Here is a 12,241-nt window from a genome sequence, read left to right as displayed (position 1 = left end):
TTCACATTTTGGACAGAGAGGACAGATGGTTTGAAAGAGGAGTGAAAGAAGCCATTTATGTCCACTGTGAGCGACCATCTTTGAACAGAGGCGGTGGTTTACGACACCAACTGTCTGCCATCTATAATCCAGTTTTGAGTTCCCTTCCCAGACGCCTTAACGCCCACTCACATCCTGGGCCATCTGACCTCAGGAAATCGCATGATAGGGTGGGGCCAGGTTTCACAATGAGCTCACCCGAAACCCTGGCTGATTAGGTACCACACCCGCTTTCACACCTTGGCTCATGTGATTAGAGGATCACCAGGGGGTCCTTTGTCCCTCTTTGGGGGGAAACTCCCACTGGGTTTAAATCTGTGACTCTCCACCATTTGACCTTAGAACCGAAGAAGCTTCTCGGATGAGAGGTGAAACGTCTTCAAGCAACTCAAAGAAGTCCAGATGCTTTTCTTTGCAAGCTCCTTAGACTACGATGACCTGGATGACTGAGAACCTTCACAGAGACATTAACAGAAGTTTTTCCAAATGAAAGTGACTTTAAGCATAAAAATAAAATGGCTAATATTTTCATGTATTCATCTACATCATAGTGCCACAGTAATAACCTCTCCAGCTTGTCACATGAGACTGAGGAGGCAGGGCTGCACGAGTATCCCACAGCAAGCCTGTGAAGGTTTGGATATATGCACCTCTGCATAGATGATAACCACAAATGAGATGTTGTTGTACAACAGTTGCTTGACACACAACAAACAGTTCACCTTGGAATGAAAAAACAAACAAGTTGAATATTACAGCACCGACACATTTTATGTTATTTGTAATATTTTACTGGGAGAGATCAGCTCAGTGTTGGCATCCAGGGGAGATCCTTCTCCTTGCAGCTGGCTCCATAGAAACAAGCTCCTCTGTATCACAGGTGAAACTCCCACAGCAACACTGACACATAAAGTCTGTGGGAATCCACTCCCACTTTATGATCATAAACATGCTGAAAATCAGAGAAATAACATCTAATTCTGGATGTTTAATGTTCGTCTGCTGGAGGCTCAGGATAGTTCACTTCTGTCTGTCCTCTGACACAGTCCTGCTGTGGAGACTGAGGAGCCTCATTATTCTCAGTAGGAACCTCGTATGAATATCGGGACACTTTATGTTTTCTGTAGATCAAAAAAACAACACCGACAAGAAGAAGGAGAATAACAACTATCAGTCCAATAATTCCTCCTGATGGACCTGCAGGAGAGAAACAAAGTGTCAGCTGTGGATGGAGGTAAATGATGAGTAACTAACAGAATAGAATCCATTTCCTCTACTGCAGGAGAAAAAGTTAATAAACAGATAAAACGTGAATTAAGTGTGAAAGTTTCCACCCTGGTGGATTTTCTTCGATCATTGATTAAAATAATACTGGTGGGCACCATTGTTACCCCTCAGCCTCCTACACTCAAAAAAAAACAACTATTTGAATACAAAAGTCATAAAAAGGATTTCCACATGATTCAATTGTTTTATTTTAACATTATTCTGTTATTCCAACGTAATGTACTTGAGTTGCACCAACTTAATTAATCGATGATGATTCATCTTAATTAACTGAGTTGATCCAACCCACACAAATTACATTAGTCCAACAAAAGTACTTAATGCTGACAAAAAGACATTTATTAACGTAGAAATCCTTTCCATGATTAGTTTAAGTTCATTTAAAGAATTATTTTTTAAGTGTCCAACAAAACATAAAACTTGTCATGTGCATCTTTTTCCCTCCAGTTTAATAGATTCATAACAAATGTGACACAGCTGTGACTCCATCCATCCTCTTCCACTTGTCAGGGTCAAGGGGGGCTGAAGCCTGTCCCAGGGCGAGAGGCAGGATACACCCTGGACAGGTCACCAGTCTATCACAGGGCTAACACAGAGCACACTTATTTAGATTCATCAGTTAAGTGGAGGAGTTTAAGTATCTCTGGGTCTTGTTCACTAATGAGGGGAGAGACTGACAGACGGATCGGGGCAGTGGCTGCAGCGAGCTCTGGGAAGTGACCGAAAGAACGACATCTTGGATACAAGTGGCGTCAAAGAGCTTTCTCCGAGGGCTGGCTGGCCTCTCCCTCAGAGACAGGGGCACAGATTGGTGTGGCATGAGAGGCGGAGCTGCACTGGATGGATGTTTTGTGTCTCCACCAGTGTTGGAGTAACGTTTTACTTTGTAACAGCTTTGTGTTCATATGTTATCAGATCATTTTACAGAGTAACAAGAAAGTAACAACGATTAGAGTAAGGAGTTACTTTCTCCAGTGAGTAATTAAGTAAAACTCTACATTATTGTAGAGGAAAGTTACAAGTAATAGATGTAATAGATTATTTTTCCTGAGTAACAACTCACAACCACCAGCTTCACCCCTCCCCTCCCCCTCCAGCTGTAGGCTTTAACATTGAGTTTCCCCACACGTTTACAGACGAGTTAGAGAGCAAGAGAAGAAGAGACTGATTCATAAATGTCTTTGTTTCTGCTCTAACCTTACCCAAACAATGCTGCTCTACAACTCTAGACTACCAGCCACAAAGACAACAGCTGGAGAAACATCTGTCTACCTCTGACATCCACCAGCTCATCCATACAACAAACACACATCAACAACCAGGAAGCAGCTTCACCTCTGATCACACACACTCAACTCTACTCACTCACCTGGAGGATCAACAATCAGGTGGATGATGCTGAGCTTCAGTGACTGTCTTTCTGCCATGTAGACACCACACTCGTATATTCCAGCATCATTAATCGTCACATCCTTCAGAATCAAAGACATGTTTCTATTCTTCGTCTGTCTGTCCTGCAGATCCACCCGGTTCTTAAAAGATGGATGCTGGTTGGCTGGATCAAAGTGACCATTCCGATTAAACAACACATGTTCTTCTCCCAGGTCAGCTCTTCTCCACTCTAAAACTATGATGTTGTTGTTTGGAGGTCGACATGTCAGAGTGACGTCCTGTCCAGACTCAGCTGTGATGGTTTTCTGGTCTGAAAGAGGAAACAACACAGAGCAGAGAGGTTAAAGGTCAGAGTTCAGACCTACCTAAGGTGTTTAAGGAGTACCTAGTGTACCTGTACCTACAATAAATAAGGAGCTAATTGTTATTCAATTCTTGCGATCTTACATAATAGAAATCTGCATGTTCGGTGACTAACAGAGAACCTGAGTTTAAAGCTGATCACACCTTCTATTGAGTGTGTTTGTTGTTTCTACTGAGGAAAAGTTATTTTGCAATAATGATCTTTATCATTTAATCGCCCAGCTCTAGATTACAGTGAGAGACATTGAGCCCACACAGACTCCATCTACCCTGATGATGCCTTCACACACACAGACAAACTGAATCAATATGAAAATTATTCTTCTGAACTTCTGGTTTCTAACAGCTTCATCTGACCTGGAGAGACAAACAGCAAAGTGGAGCAGACTGACACAGTTACTGCAGACGTTTGTGTGTTATTATTACTGCTGATCTTACATTATTATAAATGTGTGAGTCTGTAATCTCAGTGACTAACAGAGAACCTGAGTCTAAATGCGATGAGATGAAGTGTGAGGCTGTGAGAAAGTCTCTGCCTGCATTCATAGATGTGTCCTTTCAGCTGCTCTGATCCAACCTTTGGTCTCTAAGGAAGAGGCTTCAGGGAGATGTTTGCTACGTTGGACTGTAGGACCATCAGAAATGTGTGCAGTAACAAAACAGGCAGCACTGAAAGGAGCTCTAAGTGTTTGTGTTGTTCAATGATTTGTGCACAACAACAAAAATGGGACCTCTCTCATCCATCAGTCATCATGTGGACATTTTTCTGACACACTTTGAAGCTGATGGACGTTTTGTGTCTGCACTAAGTACGTTTTCAGCAGCTATGGCACCGGCAGGATTCACTTTCACAGACTCACAACCACCAGCTTCACCTCTGATCACACACACACTCAACTCTACTCACTCACCTGGGGGAGGAAAAACACAAAGGTAGATGGAGTGGCCTTCCCATAAGAGAGTTTCATTCATCTAGACATCACACTCATATGTTCCAGTGTCATTAATCGTCACATCCTTCAGAATCAGAGACACGTCTCCATCCTTCATCTGTCTGTCCTGCAGATCCACCCGGTTCTTAAAATATTGGTTGTTTGGTCCAAAGTGACCATCCTGATAGAGAAAAACATGATCTGGCTCCAGGTCAGTTCTGCTCCACTCTACAACTATGATGTTGTTGTTTGGAGCTCGAAATGGCAGAGTGACGTCCTGTCCAGACTCAGCTATAATGATTTTGTCTGAAAGCAGAAAAAACACAGAGGAGAGAGGTTAAAGTGTTATTAAACACTGTAAATATCATCCTCTTGTTCAGAGTGCTGTATAAAATCACAATCACCTGTTACTCTCAGGCTGATACGACTCATGACCTCCATGCGTTCATTTGAATTTTGAGCCACAAGACACTCATATGTTCCAGTGTCATTAATAGTCACATCCTTCAGAATCAAAGACGCGTCTCCATCCTTCATCCAACTGTCATGCAGATCCACCCGGTTCTTAAAAGATGGATGCTGGTGTGTTGGATCAAAGTGACCATCCTGGTACAAAAGGACATTTTCATCTCCCAGGTCAGCTCTGCTCCACTTTACAACTCTGATGTTGTTGTTTGGAGCTCGACATGTCAGAGTGACGTCCTGTCCAGACTCAGCTGGGATGATTTTCAGCTCTGAAAGAGGAAACAACACAGAGCAGAGAGGTTAAAGGTCAAAGTACAATTATAATTAGGGACTTGAAAACTGATTCCCAGAAGTTAAATTTCTTGGAGTTTCAGACATACAAGGTCTTAAATAATCAGGCCCCATCTTATCTTAATGACCTTGTAGTACCATATCACCCTATTAGAGCACTTCGCTCTCGCTCTGCAGGCCTACTTGCTGTTCCTAGAGTATTTAAAAGTAGAATGGGAGGGAGAGCCTTCAGTTTTCAGGCCCCTCTTCTGTGGAACCAGCTTCCAGTTTGGATTCGGGAGACAGACACTATCTCTACTTTCAAGATTAGGCTTAAAACTTTCCTTTTTGCTAAAGCATATAGTTAGGGCTGGACCAGGTGACCCTGAATATGTGCAGGCTGCTGGGGGATTCCCATGATGCACTGAGTGTTTCTTCTTCAGTCACTGTGTTTATACATCTCTCTGCATTTAATCAATAGTTATTATTAATCTCTGTCTCTCTTCCACAGCATGTCTTTAGTCCCGTCTTCATCCTCTCACCCCTCACTGTAGATGGCCCCTCCCCTCCCTGAGCCTGGTTCTGCTGGAGGTTTTATCCTGTTAAAAGGGAGTTTTTCCTTCCCACTGTGGCCAAAGCTCTCGCTTATAGGGGTTCATATGATTGTTGGGTTTTCTTTCTATTATTGTTATGATATTAAATTCCTTGAGGAGACTGTTGCTGTGATTTGGTGCTATATTAATAAACTGAATGTTAGTCTGCCTGATTATCGATCCCGCTCATCAGGTCCACTTGCTACAATCAGCTGATGTCAGGTTGTGTGTCAGAGAAAGAAAATAGTGGTGCGGTCTGCAGCGTGTGGATGTGGGCGTTACTTTTATTTTTATTGAACAAACAGACGAGAGCGTGCTGCTAAAGTGGAAACTGTATCCAGGAGAAATGCATCATGCTGCTAGCACAACTTCACTCTTTGAAAGCACCTGCACAGACAGCATGCTAACGCTAAGCTAGCATAGAGCCCAGAGTGATGTCAAAGCTGAGTGAATGCTGACCCCAGACCAGCAGCCAGACCTGAAATTTAACAGGTAACAAAGTGATGAGCAGTCAGGCTGCAGCCTCAGTTTCTACCTGTTCATCTTTCTACAGTAGAATCACCATGGCGATCGCTTTAAAGTCTCTTTGTGCTGGTTTTCATCTTTGCTTTGAGCTGTCAGCTTTGAGTTCATACATAAATACTAAGAGAAAGATTTTATGCATTAGCTCAGGGATTTGTGTTGGTGTGTTGGTCTGTTAGAAAATGTGAAATGTGTTACAGGTGATTTTAGGGAGAAATCTGAAAGTAATGAGTAGTGTAACTAATTACTTTCTCCTGGGAGTAACTAAGTAACAAACTGCATTAAAGTGTTCTGTGTAATAATTACTTTATTTGAGTAACAACACTGATCACAACAAAGAGGAGAAATAACTCCAACATGCACAAACATTAAACCACACAGCATGTAATTAATTTGTATGAATGTAACATCTTTGATATGCTGCTTAGTGACGGAGGTGACTCTCACAGTGGAGCCACTGAGTTTCCCCACACATGTTTACAGACAAGTTAGAAAGCAAGAGAAGAAGAGACTGATTCATAAATGTCTTTGTTTCTGCTCTAACCTTACCCAAACAATGCTGCTCTACAACTCTAGACTACCAGCCACAAAGACAACAGCTGGAGAAACATCTGTCTACCTCTGACATCCACCAGCTCATCCATACAACAAACACACATCAACAACCAGGAAGCAGCTTCACCTCTGATCACACACACACTCAACTCTACTCACTCACCTGGAGGATCAACAATCAGGTGGATGATGCTGAGCTTCAGTGACTGTCTTTCTGCCATGAAGACACCACACTCGTATGTTCCAGCATCATTAATCGTCACATCCTTCAGAATCAAAGACACGTCTCCATCCTTCATCTGTCTGTCCTGCAGATCCACCCGGTTCTTAAAAGATGGATGCTGGTCATCTGTAAGAAAGTGACCATTCCGGTACACAATGACATATTCATCTCTCAGGTCATCTCTGCTCCACTCTACAATGTGGATGTTGTTGTTTGGAGGTCGACATGTCAGAGTGACGTCCTGTCCAGACTCAGCTGTGATGATTTCGTCTAAAAGAGGAAACAACACAGAGGTTAAAGTGTCATGAAAGACTGTCAGTGGGCCATCCTCTTGTTCACAATGCTGCAGTTAACTAGACAACTAACCAGGTTGTTAACAACTCTAAAGTATAAATAATATTTTTATATAATTATTTACTTTAAATAATTAATAATAATTAATTTATTTAAATAATGTTAAAATATTAATTTTGAGATTTTATTCATGTTAAACTCTTAACATCCACCATTAAAAAACACAAAAACAAGAAAAACAAATAAAATTCAAAAGAAAACAAAATATTTACCTGCAACTCTCCTACGACTCCTGAATCTCTGACCTGAAAGGTCAAAGTACAATTATGATCAGAATGATTGACTTTAAATATTTTGTTTATTTCCTTTGACATTTGAGTTTTTAGTCATGTTGGATTTAATGAACCTCTGAACATCCAGCAGGTCACCAGTGACCCACTGAGGGGGAATTTTAGCCTCATGCTAAACATGCAAAGTGTCAGAAACTACAAGATGTTAGCTTCCACAGAACAACAACATGTGCTGATAATAAGTGAACATAATGTGTGAGAGAAAGCAGCCTCTCATTATAAGACACTGTGAGTCTCTGCATGCTGCCTTTATGGAGCTACAGCTGTTTGTATCCACTGAACAAAAAGCTTTGTAGCTGTATACTGACTCCTGACACTACAACACATCACACTGACACACACATTACACTTCTTTGTCTCTGTCACAGCTGGATTACAGATGTTAAGTGTCCACCCAGCCTCGTGTCTCCTTCACACACACAGAAACTAAAATAACATTACAGTAATTCTTAGGGAAGAACTGGTAACATCCAAACCAGAATGATTGTTCATCTTCTTCTATAAACCAAATACAAGCGCAGTTTGGTTTTCTAGCAGTTAATTCTCACCTCCTGAAGCACTCATGAAGACAGAAAACAACAAGAAGAGCGACGCAGTTCCAGCCACCATCTCCGTGTATTCTGGTTCTTCTGCTCCGACATTAAACTTGCTCTAAATGTGTGAGTCTGTTGTTATTTCTCATAAATAAAAGAGTTTAAACCCCGATTACACGAGTTTAATGTTTAAACAAGGCTGAAAGTCTTCGTCTTCTTCTTCTGTATAGGTTTTATTGGCGGTTGGCAAACAGAAATGGTGCATTACCGCCACCAACTGGTGTGGAGTGTGGACCGAAATGACAATAAATAAATAAATAAACTAAAATGAAATATTCAAATTCTCCCGAACAAATGGGTCTGCCTTAAAAACCAAAATACAGCCTGATAACTTTCACTTATAGAGCTCACGCGAAATAAATCAATCCAGTTCAACTTCACTTCCACATCGTCCAGCTTTTTGATCAGTTGTCTCCTCTCCATATTATACCTCTGACAATTCAACAAAACGTGTTGTATTGTTTCCTGTTCCCTACTGCAGTCACACTCCCCTGTACAGTGCTTACCTATTAAAAACAATGTGCTATTTAAACCAGTGTGTCCGAATCTCAGTCGAGATATAATCGTCTCCTCTCTCCTGTTTCGGCCTGTATTTCTTCCCACTTTCCTTTGGATTTTATAAAACCATCGCCCTTTCCTCTCCTCCTCCCATTGCTTTTGCCACCTTTCCTTCATTTTCTATTGTATTCTACTCTTGAGCTCCGTCCTACTCACACTAATAACAACATCCATCGGTCTCCTTGTTGCAACTTTTGCTGTCCTATCAGCCATTTCATTTCCTTTAACTCCATGATGCGCTGGTAGAATAGATACACCATAATAACATAGGAAAGGTTGGTGATATTAAAGTCCTGTTTGTGGCACATGAGTATATGTGAGGGGGCAAAATCCTCAACATGGGTGGTGACCATGGCGGCCATTTAGAAGTCGGCCATCTGGGATACAACTTTTGTTTTTTCAATAGGAAGAGGGCCATGTGACACATCAAACTTATTGGTAATGTCACAAGAAAAACAATGGTGTGCTTGGTTTCAACGTAACTTTATTCTTCCATCCCATCCCCCAACGTGAGGATCACCAAAACATAACCTAATAAATCTAAACCTTAGTTCACCGATTTGCTTTGTCTAGGGTTTATTTCTGGGATTTCGCACATAGAGAGACGTCGTCTTTTCTCTCTAAATACTGGACTGTATGCAGCGGAGATGACAATAAAGTTTACTTGGACTTCAGCAGCGAGCAGGCCAAGGTTATTATCGTTAACGAAAACTAACGAAATAACGAAAACTAGAAGTGAAAAAACATTTTCGTTAACGGAAATAAAAATAAAAACAAAAAAGGAAAACTAACTAAAACTGTAATGAGTGTTCATAAAACTAACTAAAATTAACTGAATTTATAGCAAAAATGTGTTTAGTTTTCGTTGATGTGTGTGTGTCATACAATAGTCAAGGGTGAAAATGAAGTTTAGTTTCCAGGTTTTTTTCTTGCTGTGTCTCATTATGCCAGCAGGTGGCAGTACGTTAGTCGAGTCGTCTGTGTTGCTGCTCCGTCCACGCAGTGTTGCCAACTTAGCGACTTTGTCGCTATATTTAGCGAGGTTTCAGACCCCCTAGCGACTTTTTTTCTAAAGAAAGTCGCTAAAAAAAGACGTGAAAGCGCATATCGCTTTTACTCTCAACAAGCAGCGGGTGCTGTAACGCAGGCAGTTCTTCTTTTACTCTTATGCTGTTTTGTGGATCACAAGGTTTAAAACTACTTATAAACACACACACACACAAAGTAACTCCACCAGACTGCCTATTTCGGGTCACTTTTGCCGGTCCAAGCCCGGGTAAAGGAGCAGGGTTGGAATTGTGACATTAAAAAAAACAATAATTGCTAAAAGAAATTTAATTTTTAGTTCTAAATAAACTCTAAATGCATTTAGGATGTTTTTTACTCACTTTATGTCTCTTCCACGATGTTATTTCTCTCTCCAACAACATAGGTTACAATTATATTAGCGTGACCAATTATGCAAATTAGGTGATGACGTCATTTAGCGACTTTTAGGACAGCCAATAGCGATTTTCCTTACTGAGGAGTTGGCAACACTGCGTCCACGCGCAGAATCATGTCAGGAAAAGTCTGGAGAAAGCGCCAGAGTCCAATTTGGGATTACTTTGAATATGACTGTGTTTTGGATAAAGCAAGTGTCTTGTAGTGGAACGAGACAAATTATGAGGGACATTTCTAAAGGGAAAGAAATCCCACAAACCTTAAAGTGCACTTGAAAAGCTCACACAAGAAGGCTAACCTAGCTTACCTGGAGAAGGTAAGGGAGCACGCCCAACCCTCATCCCCAGAAACAGAAGCTAACCCCAGGCAAGGCAGCGTGATGCATCCCGAGACAACAGGACTGGGATATCTACATAACTGTGTGAGTCAATTGCCTTAACACCCGGTGCTGCAAGAGTTAATAGTCTCATTGGGGCCAAGATATACATTTTATAGTTGCCTGGTATCAACGGTTGTTGATCTGCCTTTATTTATTTATTTATTTATTTATTTAAAGAACCCATAGGTGGGAATGTGAGTTGTCTGTCTCTGCGTGTTAGCCCTGCGACAGACAGGCGACCTGTGCAGGGTGCAGGGTATGGTAGCTGGAATAACAACATACCCAAGGATAAGCAGAAGAGAATGACTGATATGATGAAACTGGGATTTTGTTACACTTTATTGCAAACACAACTAAAACCATAACTGAAACTAATCAAAACTAAACTGAAACTAAGGATTTTCCAAAAAATAAAAACTAAACTAAACTAGCAAACAATTGGTAAAAACTAATTAAAACTAATATAAAATTGAAAATCTGAAGTCAAAACGAAATAAAAATAAAAACTAATGAAAATTGCAAAACTATTAAAACCCTGTCTCACGCTCACTTTTCGCATATAGAATTTCGAAAAACAATCGGTGCAAATTATCAATTATTAAGTCTGTATCATAATGTCTGGTGTTTTCGTGTTTGTTGGTTTTTATTTTGTTTTATTTTGCGAGTTGGTTATTAGATGCTATGCAAGTTTACACAGGTGAGTCCTCTGGTGAAGGGCCTGTAAAAAATGAATGAAAAAGAGTGCAGACTGACATGGTTGAAGGACTGCATAACATCAAATGTGTTAATTTTTTCACATCTTATGCCTTAGATGAGGAATTACTCAAAAGGAAGTTTACCATGTTGGGGATAGTGAGAAAGAACAGGCCCGAGCTTCCTTCTGAACTTCTTGCTGTCAAGAACAGGAAGGTAACATCTTCAGTGTTTGCCTTCACTGAAAAAGCAACTCTGGCCTCCTATTGGCTCAAGAAAAGGAAAAATGTCCCGCTGCTCAGCACGATGCACAAACATGCCTTGACCACCGGGAAGACACCCCCCCCCCCGAAAAAAAAAAAGGTCTATGATGAGATAAAGGAGGGGACCAACAATCAGGTCACTATGGAACGCCAGGACTGCCATAATGAATTACTTAAATACACCATTAAATAATTAATTAAATGTGGCAATAATTAATTAAAATTGGAATTAATTAATTAAATAAATAGTTATGACACATGTAATTAATTAATTATTGACACATTTAATTAATTATTTATGTATTTCACATTTTAATTAATTATTGACACATTTAATTAATTAATTATTGACACATTTAATTAATTATTTATGTATTTCACATTTTAATTAATTATTGACACATTTAATTAATTATTTATGTATTTCACATTTTAATTAATTATTGACACATTTAATTAATTATTTAATGATATATTTATTTATTTCATTTTGGCAGTCCTGGCGCCTGGCTCTCACCATGAATTAATTTTATCTGTCAGCTTCACCCATCAAACTCAGAGGGTGGGGTTAACGCTGATCGACTCAAAACCATTGCTTTGGCCTGGTGGCCATTGTTTATAGCCCACAACAACCGGCAGAACTGAACTTTGAAAAACCCTGTTTGTGTGTCACCAAATACAGTTTTAATATTTTTTTAGCCGAGAATGTAGTGGTTTAATCTTCATATGTCTGGTCGGTTTGTCAAGATACAGCCTCTTTGCAAAAGTGCTTCGATGATTTCGGAGATGTCTGCCCAGTCTCACGGCAAAGCGTGGGATAGACCCGCTTGCCTCGCAAGCAATCGAGCTGTTGTTACCGCCAACAAAGCGCAGGCCCCGGTACACAGCTGCAATAACCCCCGCTGACACTGACTTATTTTACTGAGGTTATATTTATCGGGGTGTTATTTCCTGATGTTCGTATGTGTCCTACGTGTTTCAGTCGCCAATTCTGAATTATAACTAACATTAAAAACATGTTTAAGGA

General features: G+C 40.4%; 1 protein-coding gene across 1 annotated transcript; it reads right to left on the bottom strand.

The window, feature by feature from the left end:
• Positions 1-564: 564 nt before the first annotated feature.
• On the bottom strand, positions 565-8,026 carry LOC120437689 (neural cell adhesion molecule 2-like). Its single transcript, XM_039608208.1, has 7 exons — positions 7,834-8,026; positions 7,208-7,240; positions 6,582-6,911; positions 4,418-4,747; positions 3,993-4,319; positions 2,696-3,028; positions 565-1,236 (listed from the first exon to the last, which is right to left on the bottom strand). Exons 1-5 carry the CDS (start codon positions 7,892-7,894, stop codon positions 4,054-4,056), a joined length of 1,020 nt encoding a protein of 339 aa, XP_039464142.1. The 5' UTR covers positions 7,895-8,026; the 3' UTR covers positions 565-1,236; positions 2,696-3,028; positions 3,993-4,053.
• Between the last annotated feature and the right edge of the window lie 4,215 nt (positions 8,027-12,241).

The sequence above is a fragment of the Oreochromis aureus genome, linkage group 3 (genome assembly GCF_013358895.1).
Source record: "Oreochromis aureus strain Israel breed Guangdong linkage group 3, ZZ_aureus, whole genome shotgun sequence".
Taxonomy (NCBI): Eukaryota; Metazoa; Chordata; class Actinopteri; order Cichliformes; family Cichlidae; genus Oreochromis; species Oreochromis aureus.
This window is presented reverse-complemented; position numbering and strand designations above follow the sequence as displayed.